General features: G+C 44.7%; 1 protein-coding gene across 1 annotated transcript in view; it reads right to left on the reverse strand.

The window, feature by feature from the left end:
- Positions 1-24,511, reverse strand: part of Mtr4 (exosome RNA helicase Mtr4) — a 110,069-nt gene that overhangs the window by 62,720 nt on the left and 22,838 nt on the right. The window contains exon 3 of the mRNA XM_068382147.1: positions 21,524-22,124. Within this exon, the coding sequence (XP_068238248.1) occupies positions 21,524-22,124 (601 nt within the window). The remainder of the gene's footprint in view (positions 1-21,523; positions 22,125-24,511) is intronic.

Here is a 24,511-nt window from a genome sequence, read left to right on the forward strand (position 1 = left end):
CGTGGAGGTTTGGGTGTACCTTCTTTACGTGAGGTTGACGCAGAAGGTCCACTCTTAGAGGAAGAGTCCTGGGAACGTCGACTAGCCATTGCAGTACCTCGGTGAACCATTCTCTCGCGGGCCAGAGGGGAGCAACCAACGTCAGCCGTGTCCCTTTGTGAGAGGCGAACTTCTGAAGTACCCTGTTGACAATCTTGAACGGCGGGAACGCATACAGGTCGAGATGGGACCAATCCAGCAGAAAGGCATCCACGTGAACTGCTGCTGGGTCTGGAATCGGAGAACAATACATCGGGAGCCTCCTGGTCATCGAGGTAGCGAATAGATCTATGGTTGGCTGACCCCACAGGGCCCATAGTCTGCTGCAAACATTCTTGTGAAGGGTCCACTCTGTGGGGATGACCTGACCCTTCCGGCTGAGGCGATCTGCCATGACATTCATATCGCCCTGAATGAACCTCGTTACCAGCGAAAGCTTTCGATCGTTTGACCAAATGAGGAGGTCCCTTGCGATCTCGAACAACTTCCTCGAATGAGTCCCTCCCTGCTTGGAGATGTAAGCCAAGGCTGTGGTGTTGTCGGAGTTCACCTCCACCACCTTGTTTAGCTGGAGGGACTTGAAGTTTATCAAGGCCAGATGAACCGCCAACAACTCCTTGCAATTGATGTGAAGTGTCCTTTGCTCCTGATTCCATGTGCCCGAGCATTCCTGTCCGTCCAGTGTCGCACCCCAGCCCGTGTCCGATGCGTCCGAGAAGAGACGGTGGTCGGGGGTCTGAACAGCCAAAGGTAGACCTTCCTTGAGAAGAATGCTGTTCTTCCACCCCGTTAGAGTAGACCTCATCTCTTCGGAAACAGGCACTGAGACCGCCTCTAGCGTCTTGTCCTTTATCCAGTGAGCAGCTAGATGATACTGAAGGGGGCGGAGGTGGAGTCTCCCTAACTCGATGAACTGGGACAGCGATGAAAGTGTCCCTGTTAGACTCATCCACTGCCTGACTGAACATCGGTTCCTTCTCAGCATGCTCTGGATGCATCTAGGGCTTGATTGATCCTTGGGGCCGACGGAAAAGCCCGAAAAGCTCGACTCTGAATCTCCATACCTAGATAGACAATGGTCTGGGATGGGACGAGCTGGGACTTCTCTATATTGACCAGGAGGCCCAGTTCCTTGGTCAGGTCCATAGTCCATCTGAGATTCTCCAGACAGCGACGACTTGTTGGAGCTCTTAAAAGCCAGTCGTCCAAATAGAGGGAGGCTCTGATGTCTGCCAAGTGAAGGAATTTCGCAATATTCCTCATCAGTCTGGTAAACACAAGAGGTGCCGTGCTTAGGCCAAAGCACAGGGCTTGGAACTGGTACACAACCTTTCCAAAGACGAACCTTAGGAAAGGTTGGGAGTCTGGATGGATGGGGACGTGAAAGTACGCGTCTTTCAGGTCTAACGAGACCATCCAGTCCTCCTGCCTGACCGCTGCTAGGACTGACTTCGTCGTCTCCATCGAGAACGTCTGCTTGGTGACAAAAGCATTGAGAGCACTGACGTCCAGCACCGGTCTCCAACCTCCTGTCTTCTTCGCTACCAGGAAGAGACGGTTGTAGAAGCCCGGGGATTGATGGTCCCGGACTATGACTACCGCTTCCTTTTGTAGCAAGAGCGACACCTCTTGTTGCAACGCTAGCCTCTTGTCCTTCTCCTTGTAGTTGGGAGAGAGGTTGATGGGAGATGTAGCTAGAGGGGGACTGTGGCAGAACGGAATTCTGTATCCCTCCCTTAGCCACTTCACAGACTGAGCGTCTGCACCTCTGCTCTCTCAAGCTTGCCAGAAGGTCTTGAGTCTGGCTCCCACTGCTGTCTGGAGAGGAAGAAAGTCAGAACTTGCCTTTTGCGGACTTGGAACCCTTCTTGGATTTGCCACGGTGACTGTCGGCACGGGTACCTCCTCTGCTGGAGGTTCTGCCACGAAAGGGCGGGATGAACCGAGTTGCAGGAGTGTCTACTGCTGCAGGGCGGAAGGGTCTAGGCACGGAAGGTAAGGTTTTAGCCTTACGTGCAGAAGATGCCATCAGATCATGGGTATCCTTCTGGATAAGAGAGGCAGCCATCCCCTTAATCAGCTCCTCCGGAAACAGACACTTGGAGAGAGGAGCAAACAACAACTCTGACTTCTGGCAAGGAGTGATACCAGCCGATAAGAAGGAGCAAAGATGTTCTCTCTTCTTGAGCACTCCCGACACGTACGAAGCCGCAAGTTCACCAGACCCATCCCGAATGGCCTTGTCCATGCTAGACATGATCAGCATGGCAGAGTCCCTATCTGAAGGGGAAGTCTTCCTGCTTAAGGCTCCCAAACACCAATCGAGGAAGTTGAAGATCTCGAAGGCACGAAAGACTCCCTTCAACAGATGATCCATATCAGAAAAGGACCAGCAGATCTTCGATCGTCTTATAGCCAACCTGCGGGGAGAGTCAACCAGACTTGAGAAGTCGCCCTGGGCAGAGGCAGGAACTCCCAAGCCGGGTTCCTCTCCCGTGGCATACCAGACGCTCGACTTGGAAGCAAGCTTGGTAGGCGGAAAGATGAATGCAGTCTTTCCCAGTTGCTTCTTGGAATGCAATCACTCTCCCATAACCCTCAAAGCTCTCTTAAATGATCGTGCGAGAACAAGCTTGGTGAAGGCAGGCGCAGCAGACTGCATGCCCAGAGCAAACTCGGAGGGAGGAGAGCGAGGGGTTGCAGACACAAACTGCTCAGGATACAAGTCCCTGAACAAGGCAAGGACTTTACGAAAGTCTAAGGAGGGAGGCGTAGACTTGGGCCCTTCAAAGTCAGAGTGTGGCTCATCCAAGTGTGCAGCTTCGTCATCCGATACTCCATCATCCGAAAGCTGAGTAGGAAGTGGCAAAGGCAGAGCAGAAAGCTGAACAGCTGAATCCGGCAGAACGGGTGCATGCGTAGCTGCGGATCCAACATCATGCCGCTGCTGGTCAGTCTGCGAGCTGGCAACAACAAAAGCAGAGTGCTGGTGCGTGGTTGGGGCTGCGGTGGGTTGCGGAGCATGCTGTATGGTATGCGGAGCATGCTGTATGGTATGCGGCGCATGCCGCATGGGTTGCGGAGAAAGCCGCATAGTGCTGGAACCCGGCAGCTCTACAGCAGCAAGAACATGCGTCTGGCAGGGTGGACTGCGCATCGGTGGTGGAGCTCCCACAGGTGGAGTGTGGGAGCAGGCAGCCGCAGTATCTGCTGAGCGCACAACCTCGGCGGGTTGTAGGTTAACAGGTGCAGTGTTAACCTTCTCAGCATGATACTCCTGCATGAATGCCGCAAGCTGAGACTGCATAGTCTGCAGCATGGACCACTTAGGGTCTACCGTGGTTGGAGCAACAACAGACGGAGCAGAGGCCTGTTGTGGAACCACTCTACCTCTCTTGGGAGGTGTGCAGTCATCAGATGACTGCAGCGAGTCCGAACTGACCCAGTGGCTACACCTGGGCCGTTGGACTCGCTCGGAAGGGACCTTACGTTTGAGCGGTCGTGAGACCTTGGTCCATCGTTTCCTCCTGGAAACTTCTTCCACAGACAAGGAATGTAAGGGCTCATTCGTCTGTTTGTGGATGGGACGATCTTGAACAGATACGTCCGCAACCACTGAGGATACATCCGTGCGCCGATCAAGGCCTGCCGAACCCTTTGGTCCTTCGACATTGCTTCTCCCCTGGGCTTGGGAGCTTGCAAGAGGTCCCGGACTGGGAGGACGACTGGCACGCACAGATGTACCCTCATGCGCAACACTGACACTGACACTTTTCACATCACTAGCACTAACACTTCCCACTGCACTTTTCGCTTTCAGCTCTCTGACATCTGCCAAGAGCTGATTACGGTCATTAGCCAATGACTCCACTCGGTCACCGAGAGCCTGAATGGCACGCAACATATCCGCCATGGATGGCTGAGCACTAGTAGCAGGTTCGGGAGTCACCACCACAGGGGAAGGAAAAGGTTGAGGGGCATGGGGAGAGGAAAAATCCACAGAGCGAGAAGAACTCCTCCTGATTCTCTCCTTCTCTAACCTACGTGCATTTTTGAGGAATTCGTTAAAATCGAATTCCGAAAGCCCAGCGCATTCCCCACATCGATCTTCCAATTGACAGGATTTACCCCTACAATTGGAACAAACGGTGTGAGGATCTATAGAGGCCTTCGGAAGACGCCTAGCACAAGTCCTAACACTACACTGCCTGTATTTAGGGACTTGAGACTGGTCAGACATCTTGAATTTAGAAGTAGTCAAGGGGGAATTCCAAAATCTAGCAAAGTTCGTTAACAATTAATCCAAATTAATTCCAAAAGCTTGCTAAGCTAATGATAAAGCTTCCTGAATAGCGAAGGCTAAACTCTAGAGTAAATACATCACCAAATCGTGAACAACAACTCCAGAATCAACAGCGTATCCAAGTAGGTCTTGCCGGCGGCACGACAGAGGAAAAATTGAGTTCTTGTTGACAAGAAGTACTTGAGTACCTACTCACAGATGGCGCTGTTGTGTACACCCCCACCTGGATAGCGATCGCTGGCGTATCCCGACCGTAGATTTCTGTCGGGCAACGGAGTTGACAGCTACATGATCATCGGGTAAGATTAATATTGAAAACTCTAAAATAATCAAGTAAAAGAAACATTGCTTCAAACACTTGCATAATTTTTTAAACTAAAACCTAAATTAATTATCTAAAAATTTTTTTACAAATTATTATCTATCAGCAAAAATAATTACATACTACATACTTTATACACAAAATATTCAAAATACCAAGAAACACATAGTGAAACTCCTCTGTGGTCAATGAGCATACTGTATAAAAAGAAAATAATAAAAAAATTTCAAGTAATTTTATTTTTCCTAATTTTACAACCCTGTCAGGAGTATTTTTCAGGATAGGCTAGTAACTATTCTTGAAGCTTCGTAAAAAGGTTAAATGATGGCAAGTAAGGAAGCGGAGTGCTACAACCTAATCTCTTATCAGGATCTTATCCAGATTGCCTGAGTTGGAATATTATAAAAGATTATCTAAACATCTAATAAAAATATATATTTATAATTTTAGCATATGTTCCTAAAAGAATACAAACCATAGTGTTTTTCAAGGTAGTAGGTTGGTAAGGGCACCAGCCATCCGTTGAAATACTACCACTAGAGAGTTATGGGGTCCTTTGACTGGTCAGACAGTACTTCATTGGATCCTTCCCGCAGGTTACGGTTCACTTTCCCTTTGCCTACACATACGCCGAATAGTCTGGCCTATTTTTTATAGATTCTCCTCTGTCCTCATTCACCTGACAACACTGAGATTACCAAACAATTCTTCTCCACCCAAGGAGTTAACTACTGCACTGTAATTGTTCAGTGGCCACTTTCCTCTTGGTAAGGGTAGAAGACTCTTTAGCTATGGTAAGCAGCTCTTCTAGGAGAAGGACACTTCAAAATCAAACCATTGCTCTCTCGTCTTAGGTAGTACCATAGCCTCTGTACCATGGTCTTCCACTCTCTTGGATTAGAGTTCTCTTGCTTGAGGGTACACTCGGGCACACTATTCTATCTAATTTCTCTTCTTGTTTTGTTAAAGTTTTTTTATAGTCCATATAGGAAATATTTTATCTTAATGTTTCTATTCTTGAAATATTTTATTTTTTCCTTGTTCCCCTTCCCCACTGGGCTATTTTCCCTCCTTGGGCCCCTGGGTTTATAGCATCCTGCTTTTCCAACTAGGGTTGAAGCTTAGCAAGTAATAATAATAATAATAATAATAATAATAATAATAATAATAATAATAATAATACTGTAATAATAATAATAATAATTGCTCTTTTGGCTCTGAAATGAGATTGTGAACCTCTGCCACATCTTCTGTGCTAGGAGACCAATGATAAAGGGTAAGAAAATACCCACTTAGAAATGTCAGGTGTTAGTCATGTAAATGAACATGGGAGAGCTCACTCCTGGAACATCCTATATTACCTGACATATGGTTGATAAGGCCCTGCACCAAAGTTTACCTCTACATGTTGAATCATATTCTAGACAGATTAGGGCAAATCTTAACCCTTTTACTCCCAGGCTATTTGGAAATTTCCATCCCTTAACCCCCCGGGGGTTATTTTTTTCCCAGCACATTTTGCAGTATATTTTTTTAAATTGCTCTAACAGCCTTAATTTTGTCATAGAGAGGTCAGGTTGGTCTCATTCTCTTGGAAAATGCCTGAATTTTCTAAATAAATTATCAAAAATATGAAAAATGTTATTTTCATTAGTAAAATAAATTTTTGAATATACTTACCCGGTGATCATATAGCTGTCAGCTCTGCTGCCCGACAGAAAAACCTAAGGACAAAATACGCCAGCGATCGCTATACAGGTGGGGGTGTACATCAACAGCGCCATCTGTCGAGCAGGTACTCAAGTACTCCAAGTCAACACAGAACCAATTTTCTCCTCGGCCCACTGGGTCTCTATTGGGGAGGAAGGGTGGGTCCTTTAATTTATGATCACCGGGTAAGTATATTCAAAAATTTATTTTACTAATGAAAATAACATTTTTCAATATTAAACTTAGCCGGTGATCATATAGCTGATTCACACCCAGGGGGGTGGGTAGAGACCAGCATATATGTTAACATTAAGAGCTAAGTATTTTGTATTTCATTTTAGCAGTTATTCAAAATAACAAACATAAAATTAATAAGTACCTGGTAAGGAAGTCGACTTGAACAATTACTCTGCCTTTTTAAGTATGTCTTCCTTACTGAGCCTCGCGATCCTCATAGGATGCTGAGCGACTCCTAGGAGCTGAAGTATGAAGGGTTGCAACCCATACTAAAGGACCTCATCAAAACCTCTAATCTAGGCGCTTCTCAAGAAAAGAATTTGACCACCCGCCAAATCAACCAGGATGCGAAAGGCTTCTTAGCCTTCCGGACAACCCAAAAAACAACAATAAAAAACATTTCAAGAGAAAGATTACAAAGGTTATGGGATTAGGGGAATGTAGTGGTTGAGCCCTCACCCACTACTGCACTCGCTGCTACGAATGGTCCCAGGGTGTAGCAGTTCTCGTAAAGAGACTGGACATCTTTAAGGTAAAATGATGCGAACACTGACTTGCTTCTCCAATAGGTTGCATCCATTACACTCTGCAGAGATCTGTTTTGTTTGAAGGCCACTGAAGTTGCGACAGCTCTAACTTCATGTGTCCTTACCTTCAGCAAAGCATGGTCCTCCTCATTCAGAGGGGAATGAGCTTCTCGAATCAAAAGTCTGATATAATAAGAAACTGCATTCTTCGACATAGGTAAAGAAGGTTTCTTAATAGCGCACCATAAAGCTTCTGACTGTCCTCGTAAAGGTTTAGTACGTCTCAAATAGTACTTAAGAGCTCTTACAGGACATAGTACTCTTTCTTGTTCATTTCCAACCAAATTAGAAAGGCTTGGAATATCGAACGATTTGGGCCAAGGACGAGAAGGAAGTTCGTTTTTGGCTAAAAAACCAAGCTAAGGAACATGTAGCCGTTTCAGATGTAAATCCAATGTTCCTGCTGAAGGCGTGTATCTCACTGACTCTTTTAGCTGTTGCTAAGCAGACGAGGAAAAGGGTCTTCAAAGTGAGATCTTTAAAAGAGGCTGATTGAAGTGGTTCGAACCTTGCTGACATAAGGAATCTTAGTACCACGTCTAAGTTCCAACCTGGTGTGGCCAACCGACGCTCCTTCGAGGTCTCAAAAGACTTAAGGAGGTCCTGTAGATCTTTGTTGTTGGAAAGATCTAAGCCTCAGTGACGGAAGACTGCTGCCAACATGCTTCTGTAACCCTTGATCGTGGGAGCTGAAAGAGATCTTTCCTTCCTTAGGTATAAAAGGAAGTCAGCTATCTGAGTTACAGAGGTACTGGTTGAGGATACTGATTTCGACTTGCACCAGCTTCGGAAGACTTCCCACTTCGACTGGTAGACTTTAAGAGTGGATGTCCTCCTTGCTCTAGCAATCGCTCTGGGTGCCTCCTTCGAAAAGCTTCTAGCTCTCGAGTCTTTCGATAGTCTGAAGGCAGTCAGACGAAGAGCGTGGAGGCTTGGGTGTACCTTCTTTACATGCGGCTGACGCAGAAGGTCCACTCTTAGAGGAAGTGTTCTGGGAACGTCTACTAGCCATTGCAGTACCTCGGTGAACCATTCTCTCGCGGGCCAGAGGGGAGCAACCAACGTCAACCTTGTCCCTTCGTGAGAGGCGAACTTCTGCAGTACTCTGTTGACAATCTTGAACGGGGGGAATGCATAAAGGTCTAGATGGGACCAATCCAGAAGAAAGGCATCTATGTGAACTGCTGCTGGGTCCAGAATCGGTGAGCAATAAATTGGGAGCCTCTTGGTCATCGAGGTTGCAAACAGATCTATGGTAGGCTGACCCCACAAGGCCCATAGTTTGTTGCATACATTCTTATGAAGGGTCCACTCTGTTGGGATGATTTGACCCTTCCGGCTGAGGCGGTCTGCCATGACATTCATGTTGCCTTGAATGAACCTCGTTACTAGGGATATGTTTCGATCTTTTGACCAGGTGAGGAGGTCCCTTGCGATCTCGTACAACGTCATCGAATGAGTCCCTCCTTGCTTGGAGATGTACGCCAAGGCTGTGGTGTTGTCGGAGTTCACCTCCACCACCTTGCCTAGAAGGAGGGACTTGAAGCTTCTCAAGGCCAGATGAACTGCCAGTAGCTCCTTGCAGTTGATGTGCAACGTTCTTTGATCCGCATTCCACGTGCCCGAGCATTCCCGACCGTCCAATGTCGCACCCCAGCCCGTGTCCGATGCGTCCGAGAAGAGAAGGTGGTTGGGGGTCTGAACAGCCAGTGGCAGACCCTCCCTGAGGAGAATGTTGTTCTTCCACCAAGTCAGTGAAGACTTCATCTTCTCGGAAATAGGAATCGAGACCGCTTCTAGCGTCTTGTCCTTTCTCCAGTGAACAGCTAGGTGAAATTGAAGGGGTCGGAGGTGGAGTCTCCCTAACGCGATGAACTGGTCCAGTGATGAAAGCGTCCCTATCAGACTCATCCACTGTCTGACTGAACATCGGTCCTTCTTCAGCATGTTCTGGATGCATTCTTGGGCTTGACTGATTCTGGGGGCCGACGGAAAAGCCCGAAAAGCTTGACTCTGAATCTCCATTCCTAGGTACACTATAGTTTGGGATGGGACGAGTTGGGACTTTTCCATATTGACCAGGAGACCCAATTCCTTGGTCAGATCCAGAGTCCACTTTAGATTCTCCAGACAGCGACGACTTGACGAAGCTCTTAGAAGCCAGTCGTCCAAATAGAGGGAGGCTCTGATGTCTGCTAAATGCAGGAATTTGGCAATATTCCTCATCAGTTTCGTAAAAACAAGAGGTGCCGTGCTTAGGCCAAAGCACAGGGCTTGAAACTGGTATACAACCTTCCCGAAAACGAACCTTAGAAAAGGTTGGGAATCTGGGTGGATGGGGACGTGAAAATAAGCGTCCTTTAGGTCTAACGAGACCATCCAGTCTTCCTTCCTGACCGATGCTAGAACCGACTTTGTCGTCTCCATGGTGAACGTCTGCTTTGTGACAAAGACATTCAGAGCACTGACGTCTAGCACCGGCCTCCACCCTCCTGTCTTCTTCGCCACTAAGAAGAGACGGTTGTAGAAGCCCGGGGATTGATGGTCCCGGACTATGACTACCGCTCCCTTTTGTAGTAAGAGAGACACCTCTTGCTGTAAAGCTAGTCTCTTGTCCTCCTCTCTGTACCTGGGAGAGAGGTCGATGGGAGTTGTTGCTAGAGGGGGCTTGCGCAAGAATGGAATCTTGTACCCCTCTCTGAGTAACTTCACAGACTGTGCGTCTGCGCCCCTGTTCTCCCAGGCCTGCCAGTAGTTCTTGAGCCTGGCTCCCACTGCTGTCTGAAGAAGGTGGCAGTCAGACTCTGCCTCTAGAGGACTTGGAACCCTTCTTCTTGCTCCCACGTTGACCTTCGGCACGAGCACCTCCTCTGCTGGAGGCTCTGCCACGAAAGGGCGGAATGAACCTTGACGCTGGAGTGTCCATCCTGGGTCTAGGCACGGAGGGCAAAGGGGTGGCTTTGCGTGCGGATGACGCAACCAGGTCATGGGTGTCTTTCTGGATCAAGGAGGCGGCAATCTCCTTGATCAACTCTTCAGGGAAGAGGCACTTCGAGAGAGGAGCAAACATAAGTTCCGACTTTTGACATGGGGTGACTCCAGCTGACAAGAAGGAGCAAAGGTGATCCCGCTTCTTGAGGACCCCGGACACGAAAGAAGCCGCAAGCTCACTAGAACCATCCCGTATGGCTTTGTCCATGCAGGACATAATGAGCATGGAAGTTTCCTTGTCAGAATGGGAGGTCTTCCTGCTCAACGCTCCCAAACACCAGTCCAAGAAGTTAAAGACTTCGAATGCTCGAAATACTCCTTTCATTAGATGGTCCATATCCGAAGGAGTCCAACAAATCTTGGAGCGTCTCATGGCCAGCCTGCGGGGAGAGTCTACCAGACTTGAGAAGTCGCCCTGGGCAGAGGCAGGAACTCCCAAGCCGAGAACTTCTCCCGTGGCATACCAGACGCTAGATCTGGAAGCAAGCTTGGCCGGGGGAAACATGAAGGCTGTCTTCCCAAGCTGCTTTTTGGACTGCAACCAATCTCCCAGTACTCTTAAAGCTCTCTTGGACGAGCGAGCGAGTACGAGCTTCGTAAAGGCAGGTGCGGATGACTGCATGCCTAAAGCGAACTCAGAGGGAGGCGAGCGTGGTGCTGCAGACACAAACTGATCAGGATATAAATCCTTGAACAGCGCAAGCACTTTCCTAAAGTCTAAGGAGGGAGGCGTGGTCTTGGGTTCGTCGATGTCCGTGTGTTGGTCGTCAAGATGTGCAGCTTCGTCATCATCAGAGAGTCCATCGTCTGAATGTTGAGGAGGAAGGGGCAAAGGAGTAGGTAAAAGCTGGGCGGCTGAGTCCGGCAGCACGGGTGCATGCGTGGCTGCACTGGACCCAACGTCATGGAAACGTTGGTCAGTCTGTGAACTGGCAACAACCATAGCTGTGTGGGGACACAAGGCGTCTACTCCTGACTGCGGTCGAGTAGCGGAAACCACAGTGGGTTGCGGAGGCTGACGCACAGCGTCAAAACACGGCAACTTAACTCCACCCTCCTGTTGTTGTGGTAACACGCGAACGTCAACGGAGGGTTCCGTGCGTCGGTGAACGTCAACATGCGTCTGGCAGGGTCGACTGCGCATGGGTGGAGGAACTCTCACAGCTGGAGTGCGGGAGCAGGCAGCCTCAGCGTCTACTGGGCGCACAACCGTGGTAGGTTGTAGGCTAACGGGTGCAGCGTCAACCTTCTCCGCACGATACTCCTGCATGAAAGAAGCTAACTGAGTCTGCATAGACTGTAGCAAAGACCACTTAGGGTCTACAGCAGCAGGTGCGGCAACAGACGGTGTTACTGCCTGTTGCGGTACCACTTTGCCTCTCTTAGGAGGTGTGCAGTCGTCGGAAGACTGCAGCGAGTCCGAACTGACCCAGTGGCTACACCTGGGCCGTTGGACTTGCGCGGAAGGGACCTTGCGTTTAAGAGGCCGTGAGACCTTGGTCCATCGTTTCTGGCGAGAAACCTCTTCCGCAGACGAGGAATGAACGGGCTCACTCGTCTTCGTGTGGGTGGGACGTTCTAGGAAAGATACGTCCGAAACCACGGAGGGAACGTCTGTCCGCTGATTAAAGCCTGTCGAACCCTTTGGTCGTACGACATTGCTTCTCCCCTGGGCTTGGGAGCTTGCAAGAGGTCCCGGACTGGGAGGACGACAGGCACGAACAGACGCACCCTCATGCGTAACACTAACACTTTTCACTGCACTAACCACTTCACTTCCCACTGCACTTTTACCCTTCAACTCCCTGACGTCAGCCATGAGTTGGTTGCGGTCACTCGCCAATGACTCGACTCTCACCCAGAGCCTGGATGGCACGCATCATATCTGCCATCGAAGGTTGTTGAGTGCTAGAAGGGGGATCAGGAGCAACCACTACAGGGGAAGGAATAGGTTGTGGGGCATGGGGAGAGGAAAAATCAACTGAGCGAGACGAACTCCTCCTGACTCTATCTCTCTCTAGCCTACGTGAATATTTCAGGAATTCTTGAAAATCGAATTCCGAAAGCCCAACGCATTCCTCACATCGATCTTCCAATTGACAGGTTTTACCCCGACAATTGGAACAAATGGTGTGCGGATCGATAGAGGCCTTCGGAAGATGCCTTGAACAGTCCCTAGCGCTACACTTCCTGTACTTGGGGACTTGAGAAGGGTCAGACATCTTGAATTAGTCAAAGGGGGAATTCAAAATCTATCCAAGTCGTCAACAAATAATCCAAAATTCAATAAAAGAATGCAAGGAAGTATTGAAGATAACCTCTGCACAGCGAAAGCTAATAACCAGAAATGAATACTTCACCAAATAACGTGAAAATCAATCCAGAAAGCAACAGCGTATTTAGTAGGTCTTGCCAGTGGCACGACAGAGAGAAAATTGGTTCTGTGTTGACATGGAGTACTTGAGTACCTGCTCGACAGATGGCGCTGTTGATGTACACCCCCACCTGTATAGCGATCGCTGGCGTATTTTGTCCTTAGGTTTTTCTGTCGGGCAGCAGAGCTGACAGCTATATGATCACCGGCTAAGTTTAATATTGAAAAAAGAAATTTTAAAGCATTTTTTTGCAAGGATGTACCGGTACGTCCATGGGGGTAAAGGGATGGCTTTTGGGAAACATACCAGTACGTCCTTTGGGGGTAAAAGGGTTAAGTCTATTAAATAAAAAATAAACAAATGAGATATAAAAGTCTGAAGGCAGCACCTATCCTCCAGATATGAAAGGATATTACCCTAAATATACCCACTCCACCTTGTTGGAGAAAGGATAGAAAGGGGAAACACATTATAGGATAAGTCTTAAAACAGGTATTTTGTTGCGCACTCTTTTACATTTGCAAGACCAGTATGAACACAATATAAACATTAAACATCTAGGCTAAGCACGAGAGGAGAAAATGGGACCCTGGCTCTAACGCATCTCTCCACCAACAAGAATACAACTGGGCACATTAAACAAATGTCTAAGTGTTCTCTTTAAGAGAAACGCAGGAAGCCAGTCAAGAGATGTGAGCCTTTGACACCTTAATTAGGAGTTCCACCAGAACTAGGTTAGGCATAACTCCAAAATCTATGATCTCAAGTAATGACGAATCTGGAAAGGTTCACCATCATATAAACCTGAAGAGTCGATTCAGAAAACATAGGGTTATAAGGGAAGTTGCAAAGCTCATTTCCTACTTATGTAGGATGTACATAAGATGACGTGCTTGTATAGGATGAAGTAGTTGTATCACAACACCAAATATGAAATTGTCAACATTCCAAGACCAATTCATCAAGATTGAGAACAGGATAAGGTGGACATACCCTAAACTTAATTACTACTGAAACCTTGCATGAGGGCATAAGAAGAGGTAGCATAGTTGTCTGAAGGAACATATGATAGAAATAAGAGATGAATTGTCTATTTAGGATGTTAAGCAAATAAAGCTAAATTGACAAATCTGGAAGTAAATTGTATTTTTTTTTTTTTCGTATACTAACCTTAGCTCTTCACTATGGAAACAGATGCTAGTGTAAGCTAGCAAATAGATGTAAGCCTTTTCATGAGGTGTCAACAACCATACCGTTTGTTACCGGTGGTAGCAGAGGAAAGTACCAGCCCCCTTGCTCACTCATACTTTCTTCACTTTGATCACAGAGGGAACTTTCTTTTGGGGGTAAGTGATAGCAGGTAAAGTATGTGTAAAGAGCTCAGGTTTGTAAAGTTAGAAAAATATACAAATTACACAAAATACAAACCATTCACTATTTACTATGGAGATTCACCTCTTAGGTGGGTAGAAGTCCCTTCAACTGACTGTAACATTTGACCAGGGATCGCTGCATCCGAGTATGATGATGCAAAGGATGAGCATCCTGACACCTCGTAAACCAATGGCCTGACAATACCAGTGGGTTAATGGCCTATGATAAAGATAATGAGTGTAGGTATATAACTGTGATCGTCAGAGTCTATGTATAATTCACAGGTTTGTGAATCTATACAAACAGGACTAAACATCCCAAAACCTCCCTCGTGAGGAGATTGATGACATAACAGGGAATATAAAAACATATGCTGTACAGGGGTATTCAGTTACCAGCAATACGGGGCATACCTGCAGTCGAAGAGATCCAGTTGACAGGGTCTTCAGCCACTGTGCCTCAAGAGAGGGGAAGATTGAAGAAAAGAAAAAGGCCAGTAATTCCTTTTCATTCATCCTAGACTAAGACCGTGACCTCTGCACTCGAATGACTGCTAATAGTCCTAAGAGGAGCTAAGGTAGCTAATCTACTGTACTGTGCAGCTACTTCAGAGCCTATCTAAATTGGGTCCTGTGTGCACGTCTAGCAGGTAGTGGTCAATGAAAGTAGACTGTCCCTTCCATAGTCCACATTAGTAGTACCTGCATCACAAAGGTGGTATTGAATTTGTCCATGCTGAGAAGCAAATACTTGATTCGTGGAGGAGACCCTTGAGTTTGTCTAAATAGCGCCTCAGCATTCTTGCAGTACACTAAAGTAGACGACCAGGATTGTTGGTTCTGAATTTGAATCCAGTACTGACCTCAGGAGTGAAGCTGACTGAGACTTGTCCCCATACCCAAGAATGGGCAATGTCGTAGGAGAGACCATGTGACACACTAACCCCTTAACAAAGGTTGAAGCATGAGGAGCCGTCTCCCCGAGTTACATCACGGTTTGAATCCCTAATGGATAATGTTCAACAAAAGTGGTGTCATTTCTGACTGAAGGAAAGCCTGTTCAGACTCTGCATGAGCACGAACAGCTCTACCGAGACGGAAATAGCAACCACATTCAGGCTAAAGGCTTAGCATGAGGCTGAAGGATAGCTTTACCACTGAGTCTGAGCAGAGTTTTTCCTCTCGGAGAAAAAAGGGTAAGAATTTCGCGATAAGGAGTGTGTGGTTCCAGGTAATCACCCCTTTTCATGATGCTGATACACAAGATCTCCTACTTTGCCAGGTAGACTGAGGTCAGGGATCTCCTGAGGTAACCAGACATCTGTTTTGCTACTAGTTCCGAAAACCCCTCACACTAAGAAGACGCTGGATACTCTCGAGGCAAGAAGTCATAGGAATCCCCCTGTTTGATTGCAAATCTAAGCATATGGTTGGTGTAGCAAATCGTGGGGAGAAAGGAAGCTCCAGCGGAACCTTTGTCAGTAGCAGGTCAAGGTACCATTCTGCATGTAGCTTTAACAGGACTATCTATGTCTTGGATAGATTGGTTGTGGATCTTAACCTGATGAAGAATTCCTCATTGGGCAGAATGTTGGTAACGTAGACGTACCAGTTATCCAACGGAAGCTGGTACAAAATTGGGGAGCAGTACATCAGAATCTCCTGATTAAGGGACATCGAGTACAGGTCTATTTCGGCAAACCCCACATGCTCAACACTGTCTGCTATCCGAGAGTTCAAGAACCCCTCAGAACCAGCTACCTGAGAATTCCTGCTCAGTTTGTCTGCTAAGATCTTGTCTCTTGCAGCATTTCGACAGATACAGTACAGTTGTTGCAAAGTTGCTGTAAAATAAAACCTCCTTGCTTGGTTGGATGTAACTCAAACAAAGTTGTTAAAAAGCCAGATCAGTTATTTTCAACTCCAAAAGATCTATGTGGCATTACCAATCTGACTCGGCAAAGTTTGGAGGCCCTGTGCTGCAGCAGGTGGGGGCCCTCCCCTTTCTTTTGATGCATCCATGAAGAGCATCAACCCAGGAGAGATGAAAAGAAGATCTATCCTTATTTAGAAGTTACAAGACCCAACAATTCAAGTTTCTCCTTGCTCCAATCTCCCTGGAAGAATATCTTCCCTGAGACCCAAAGGTTTTCAGCTACCACTGAAGTGATCGCATGCAAAGGCTACTGTTGGGCACTGGACACTTTGATGAGGCCAAGTGATCTAACAGGCACTGCGAGCTTTTAATCAGTAACTGACAAGCCAATTCTTTGAATCTTGCGATTCTACCTGCGATAGGAAAACTTTACCTCGCGTCTGTCTGCATTTCAAGATCTACTAGGTCCTGCTTGGGTTTCAAGGAGGATTTCTCCGAGTTTTACCACAACCTCCTAACTATGAGCAAAACTCAAGAAGCATACTAAAAAATGGAACTAAGAATATCTTTCCATGCAGAAAGTGACCAGTACTTCCTTGAAAATGGATAGAGAGCTTACTTGGTGAGCCATGCTGAAGGTACTCAGACTCTCACAAGACCTCAGTGACAAGGCACTGGGTAGCAGGAGAATCTCGTAAAGAACTGTGAGTTCTGGAGAGATTAGTTCCGAAGCACCAAGACTCTCTGGCAACAAATCACACTCCAACATGGATCAGGATCGTAACTTGCCATTGGTCTGCAATCTTGATTGAGACTTGCAACTGGGAGAGTTTGTTTAAAGACGACTCACCCTGGTGAAGCTCGTGAAACGAGACTCACCACTGGTATACACCAATGAAACAAGCCTGGCTCCTGGTCGCATGCTTCAGAACAACACTTGCCCAAAGTGCATGCTCGGGAATGACACTTGTCCCTGGCTCGCACTCATAGACAACACTCGCTTCTGGTCAGCATTGCCATTAGGGCTTGCTCGTGACTCGCCACAGATGTGTGATCACGAACGAGACTTGCCACGTGTGCACTAACATGTGTCCCGCGCTCTACCTCAAGGGACAGAGAGCATGAAAGCGACACCGATAGCTGGGCTGAGAGCGTGAACTGGTGTCTGCCAAGAATCCCCAAAAGGTTGGCAAGCTCCGAAGGGTGAAGATAAAGGTGCAAATCCTCGCATTGAGCAAGTTCATTGAACACACTCATTCTGAGAGGAGGGCGTGCTAAGGAAGCGTTCGCGTGAGCACTATCTTGTAGATTCTCAAATGGAAGAGGATATGCCGGTACCAAAGGTCTAAGCCTTTTGTCACTGTAATAGTACCCTGCCTGTTATTGCCCTCGAAGTAAATGCAGTACTAACCTGAGCACCTGCTCACGTCTGTATTTTTAGGATTTCTTTACTTTTCCCCCACTGACTAACCCGCTTAGAAGTGTTAAATGTGACACTCCCGTGGGCAGACCTGACTAACTTGCTTAGAGGAGTTAGATGTGACAATCCCGTGAGCAAGCAGGAGAGGTGTTACAGTACATCTAATGTAGCTCTACTAAGCAAACTAGCGGAGGAACTATTAAAATAGAAAGAAATTGCTAAATAGATTAGCAAAAAAAAAAGCACAGGTGTAAAATGTTCCGATGTTGTAACATTTGTTGTGTATAAACATGACGGAAGTACTTGTCTCAGGGTGTTAATCCAAAATTTACTCGCCCAGAGCAAATGTGGCAAGAGCTAAAAAGAACGCAATCAAGGATTATCTAAGAAGAAAACTCAACCACACTCAACTATGAAAGTTCCTTCATCCTCAATGAAGGGCTGGTTAAACCTATTTCTTCCAATGGAAAAGAAAAGAGCAGAGGAGTATTCTATGAACTTCCAACCAAAAGGTCTTTAACACTTTCGCTACAATGACGTCGTTTGACGTCAAAACATGCCCGGTGATACAGACGATGATATCCGGAATACGTCACTTACAAATATAAGCCAAATGAAAGTTAAAATTATCCATATAATGTATGCTAAAAAAGAGTACTGTACATGGTCGTATATCAGACAGTTCACACTCCCTGATATTAGCCCCTCTTCTCCTTTCTTCAGGCAACCAACAAAGTCTTAGGGATTCTAGCCTTTATTTCTGACTGTGCATGAGCTATTTTATTCTGTTTTTATGTTACCATGTAAAATCACACAACTCACTCCAGCTAATGGCGACATTCCCTACCTGAAGCATTAAAGTACATTACTCAAACCAGCCCCGAGACTCCCCTAGCTTTGAGATGTATGGATCTTCACAGATCCTTACATTTTACCCCACCACCAAATGAAACACTTTGAGATTCTGACACTTATTCAGGGTTATATTAGTCCCCCCTCCTCCTTTTTCCAGCTAACCAATGAATTCCTTGCCATTCTAGACTATATACAATTATTCATGGTTATATAAGGTCTATTTCAGTGTATTTCTATGTTGGTATACAGGTTCAAATCACAAAGAAAGTATTCTGTCATTGGTTCTAACCCTCTGCCTTCCACACACACAATGCCACCAAAATACCAGTAATGCAAGTTGTTGAAGGCTCTGTTTAGTCAAATTTCATCGCACTCCTAGATTTAAACTCACACCAAATTATCTTAATACTATGAATAATTACCTGAAAAAGTCTCAATCAATATATATGACCTTCCCGCTATTTTTCATGAATTTTCAATGTCCTATATTATCTATTTGCATTTCACAATCTCCTCAATATCGTATCACTTATCACATTTTAACCCTGATAACTGAAAACACAATGACACAAACTTTTTTTTCTTGTTCTATTCCTTTTTTCTCAACTATGATTTCTAAAAAATAATAGTTTCAAGTCTTAGATATATATTTCAAATTAGTATTGTTCATTGTTTTCCCGAGTAAAAGTTAACATACTGTCATTATTGCTTTCTCTAGGATAGAGGATACAATCTGGCACACTTTACTATCTTATTTCTATCCCTCTTGGTCTGTTTACATTTTTATAGCTTATAAATTATCTTAATGATGGTAATGTTCTTAAAAAAAACTATTTTAATTGTTCTTTACTTATCCTTTAGTTTATTTATTTCCTTGCTTGCTTTCGTCGCAGCTATATTTACCTGTTGGAGCCCTTGGGCTTACAGCATATTGCTTTTCCAACTAGACTTGTAGCTTAGGTAGTAAAAATAATAATAAAAGTCGAATGCACGATTGTAATCGTGTAAGGAAATGTTACAAATCTAAAGCAATTTGTATTTCCTTCATACAACTGAATTTTGAATAAGGGTCAAGTCACCCCCAAAGAATTTTAGAACCATTACATGTTAACCCGGGATTTTTATTGCAATCTTACGACAGAAAGTCAAATAATTTGAAAACTATATTTCTTGCGGATAAGGAGAGCGTCGAGATGTTAACGCGACACGACGCGACCAGAGAACTTACTGGAGGTCGAGACCTGAGAAAATATGCTCCCTGACCCGGGGTTAGCCTCAGGGCACGTATCACTCCGCCTGAGGTTAACCCTCACAGAAAACGGGAGTAGGGTAAACTACACAAAACTCTGGTCGGTTGGAAGGAGATCCCAGATACTCCTAAGAAAGTAGTACGAGGTAAGTACTACATGTTGGAACAAACTACTGTATGTCTTGCCCTGCGGCAGAGACTCAGGCTCTTAAAAATTTCTTTCCATAAACAGTTTCTTGAAATGTGAATGTTGGACAGTGTATACAAGCATACAATTTGCTATTGCAGTTACACAGGTTTCTAGCTAGAAAATAATTTTGAGCTCAAAGGCTCGAAAAATCCATGTAGCCTAATAGCAATAAAACCACTTATTCTAGATCCCCAACTGTTTCATGAGTGTTAAGAGGCCTAATCAGACTGTCACTGGCTCAAAGAGCAACTGTGTGATCCACGCTTACAGTGAGCCTGGATCGAGCTGCGATTCTGAGTTGCCTTGCGAGACTGGATCGCAGGCAATAAGATATTACAGTACTTGTTTTCAAGGTTTAAAGGCCGCTCATGAATGGCAGAGGCAAGGGACAGTGACATTGCACTAGCAAGCAGGACAATGCCCTAGAGACTGACCATGTTACAAATGATCAGCACCCAAGCCCCTGAGAGAGAGAGAGAGAGAGAGAGAGAGAGAGAGAGAGAGAGAGAGAGAGAGAGAGAGAGAGAGAGATTCATTGGACATAAGGTTTGTTCATTCGTTTGTGATTCCACCTTACGTGTGACTGTGACTTTGAACAGGTTCATTCCTGTTTTGGATATTTCATGACCTTAGAAATTCTGTAGACTCGGCATGTAAGAACATGACGGATACTGCGTAGAAACGGTAGAATGACAATAAAATCAAATAATCATAATAGGCTAACTTTTACTCGTGAATACTGTAATTCTATGAGAAATTCTTACACCACAGCCAATCCCTGAATTCATAGCTGTCAGCCTCATCTGCTTTCCTGTCTAAAAATTCTCTCCAGTCATTCCCGGCTTTTCTTTTGACCTCACTATCAATATTGGAATACTAAGCATGCTCTACCTTATTTTCATTAAACCCTCGGAAACTTTCAACAATCGATTTCTGTCTTTGTCCCCTTTCTATAGTATCCCAAGTATCGTTTGATATCCATGATTTTCTCCTTGTGACTACATGTCACAAAACTTCACTACCAACAGAGTGATATATGTTCTTAATTTCACACCATTCCTCGTTAATTGTCTGCTTCGTCTATTAAAGTCTCTATGACTACAAATCGGTTTCTACAATAATTGCAAATTTTTCTCCGTGCTCTAATTGCAAATTTTTCTCCGTGCTCATCTTCTAGAAGCTTAGTTGCATCACAGTCCCATGATCTCCCTTATTATGGTCGCAGCAAAACAGCAACCAAGTAAACCCATTTAGATTAAAAAGGGTTTAGAAGGGTTTTATCATCAATGTAACCAAATCTACTTCACTACATGCTTACCTTTCAGTGCACTTTTTGCTGACAAGCAACATTACTCAGCCCCCCAAAAATTAAAAACATTTTTCCACAAAAGAAAGAAAGAAAAGATTCATCAAGAGAGCAGTGCAATGGTACATCAGTATCTGTTGCAGCCAAAGACAAAAGTAGCAATTCTATGACATGTGAGTGAGTAGGGCATCCCCCTTTATGTAACTTGCTATTGCTAACCACCTTGTTCTCTAATCTTGGGTAGTGCCATAGCCTCTGTACCATGGTCTTCCACTGTCTTGGGTTAGAGTTCTCTTGCTTGAGGGTACACTCGGGCACACTATTTTATCTTATATATATCTTATTTCTCTTCCTCTTGTTTTGTTGAAGTTTTTATAGTTTATAAAGAGATATTTACTTTATTATTGTTGCTCTTCTTAAAATATTTTTTTCCCTGTTTCCTTTCTTCACTAAGCTATTTTCCCTGTTGGAGCCCCTGGGCTTATAGCATCCTACTTTTCCAACTAGGGTTGTAGCTTAGCAAGTAATAATAATAATAATAATAATAAATGGCCATTACAGTATCATTGAAGACATGTCCATATCTTAAAGAACAAATGGTTTACATAAGCATAAGAACAACTAAATATATAATTAAAATAAATTACACTAAAGAACTACAGGTACCTTAAATTAGTATTCTGCACTTACTTGACTGGCATTTGGGATGGTGGCTGAGAGAAACACAAAATGGACAGTAGAGGGCAAAAGAATGATGGTCTCTTCCCATACATAACCACGCTCCTTGTCTCTCATATAATGAATTTCATCAAAGACAACCCATCCGACTTCTCTGGTAACTTCTGAGCCTCTGTACAACATACTCCTTAGAATTTCAGTTGTCATAATAAGGCAGGAAGCATTAGGATTGATTGTGACATCACCAGTCAATAACCCAACATCTTCGAATTCATCACTGAAGTCACGATACTTTTGATTACTTAAAGCCTTAATGGGAGTTGTATAAATAACTCTCTGTTTATTCTGCAAACACTTTGCAATCGAGTATTCTGCGACTACAGTCTTACCAGCTGATGTATGAGCAGATACCAAAACACTTTGCTCATTGTCTATGCAAAGAATGGCTTCTTTCTGAAAAGGATCTAACATAAATGGGTAGGATTTTGCTGGTTTGTCCTTTGAGGCTTGAAGTGGTATATAAGACTGTCCAATGGGGACGGCAACCTCATGTGTACATGCTTCATATGTTTCTATGCTGTGAACCGCTATTCGTGGAATTTCAACAGCTTGTCTGAAATGAGGGCAAAAAATCTTATAAATACAAATTAATTTTTCAAATAAAATCAATTACTCTATCATAAAGATATACTTTTCTGTCATTAATAATGCTATTAATTTTAGTAGCTCAACAATATGACAACTAAAAATTCACAAAAAGAAAGAACCCCCTAACAAAAGTCTGTCCAGCCAACATGATTGGCTTTCCTTGTGATATTGTCAAAGTTGCTTAATTAAAATCATTCACAAATAAAAATAACAAAGTTTGGATTATCAGGAGAGACTTATGAATGTTGAGTAAGTATTGAAATTATTACTGTAATCTCCTTTTAAAAATCAGTTGTTCATAATGCTGAGTCCCAAATTTCTAGAATGGAGGGAGGGTAGAAATGCAACCATGAACAAGAATTCTTTGGCATATAATCTTTAAAGGTAATACTGTATTATTTCATTTACATTTAAACAAAATAATAAAGAACATAAAAATATATAAAAATATTTAAATTGATTTGTATTGTTTGTACAATTTTGGAAATAATTTGTATTTTCCTAACTACAAAAATGCAAGTCCTTTACATGGGAGGATGATAACAGCAAAGCTGGAATACAGCAGTTAAAAATTATAACAAGGTGTCAACAACAACCAGCAGGTAGTTACTAGCCAGTAGTGGGGAAGCAGTGATTCCTGCCCTCATAACCTGGTTCACTGACAAACCACTTTGATAGCAGCTGGGATTTTCTAAGGGGGGTTGGTGATGGCAGGAAAGCATGAGTAATGGACTCAGGTTTGTATAGCTAAAATAAATACAAATTACTCAAATTAGTCATTTGTTCCTACACAGATACAAACCCTCGTTCTTTACATAGGACCCATATGCTTAGGCGGGAGGAAGCCCCATTCAAAATGGCTGGAAATGTATCCCAAGATACTGTTCTCAAAACTTGTGCATTAGGATGCATAAAGAGTTAAGGATTCTAAAATGACATAGACCAGTGGCTTAGCAATACCAGCAGGTCCACAGCCCTGGCACCAGGGGTTGTTCTGAGCTGAATACCTATGCAGTAAAACCTGGCATATATATGTGATGGGTTTGTCCGAATCAATTTGTACAGCACATATATAATTATGGGTTTGTCTGCTTATGTCACACTCCCTCTCATAAGGAGTGTGGGGAAAAGTCTCCTATACCTGATTATAGAATAGTTACATGCTAAGTGGGCTTACCAGCATCTAAATTAAGTCCCGCTCTCAAGCGTTTTTGAAGCTGTACCCCAAGAGAGGGAAAGACTGAAAGGAAAGAAAAGGCCAATCATTCTTTACTTTCATCCCAGACTCACACACAACTTTTGCACTTAACTCTCCTGTGTAGCTACGACAAGCCCTAAGTCATTGAGAGGTTGACCAATGTCCTGGCCTTGTTAAACCTTTTACCCCCGGGCTATTTGGAAATTTCCAACCCTTAACCCCCAGGGGCTATTTTTTTCAAGCACATTTTGCAGTATATTTTTTTTAAATTGCTCTAACAACCTTAATTTTCATCAGAGAGAGGTCAGGTTGGTCTCATTCTCTTGGAAAATGCCTGGTTTCTCAAAAAAAAATATAAAAAATATGCAAAAAAAAATTTAAATAGCAGTTTTTTGCAAGGACGTACCGGTACATCCATGGGGGTAAAGGGATAAGGATAAGTTTTGTGAAACGTACCAGTACGTCCTTTGGGGGTAAAAGGGTTAAGTACCCTCCTCATCAAACAGCAAGGGGGAAAGGCGTAAACCTCGATGTTGTCCCATCATTGTTGGAATGCATCTTGCCAGATAGCCTCGGGGTCTGGCACTGGGGAGCAGTACAACAGGAGCCTGAAATTCAGGGCTATTGCGAAAAGATCCACAGTCAGACAACCCCACAAAGTCAGAACTTTATTGGCTTCTAGATAATCCAAAGACCACTCGGTACTCACTATCTGAGATTCTCTGCTCAGGCTGTCAGCAAGCACATTCCGCTTGACCGGAATGAAGCGTACAGAGTGGTATAGAGTGAATCTCGGCACATCTCAGTATCTCTACTGCTAGATGGGACAGGGGCTGTGAAAAGGTACCTCCTTGTTTCTTGATGTAAACCACTACTGTAGTGTTGTCGCTCATCACCACCACTGAGTGTCCTGCCAGGAACTGGTGAAACTATTGAAGGGCCAGAAAGACAGCCATCATCTCTAAGAGATTTATGTGGAGGTACTCTTCTGACTCTGACCAGAGGCCTGAAGTCATGTGGTGCAGCACGCAGGGACCACCACCCTTGTTTTTGAAGCGTCCGAGAACAGCATCAAATCTGGGGGGAGGATGAGAAGATCCCCTCCCTTTCATAGGTTCTTGTCTGACACCCAACATTCGAGGTCTGTGGGATCA

This window comes from Palaemon carinicauda, chromosome 1 (genome assembly GCF_036898095.1).
Source record: "Palaemon carinicauda isolate YSFRI2023 chromosome 1, ASM3689809v2, whole genome shotgun sequence".
NCBI lineage: Eukaryota > Metazoa > Arthropoda > Malacostraca > Decapoda > Palaemonidae > Palaemon > Palaemon carinicauda.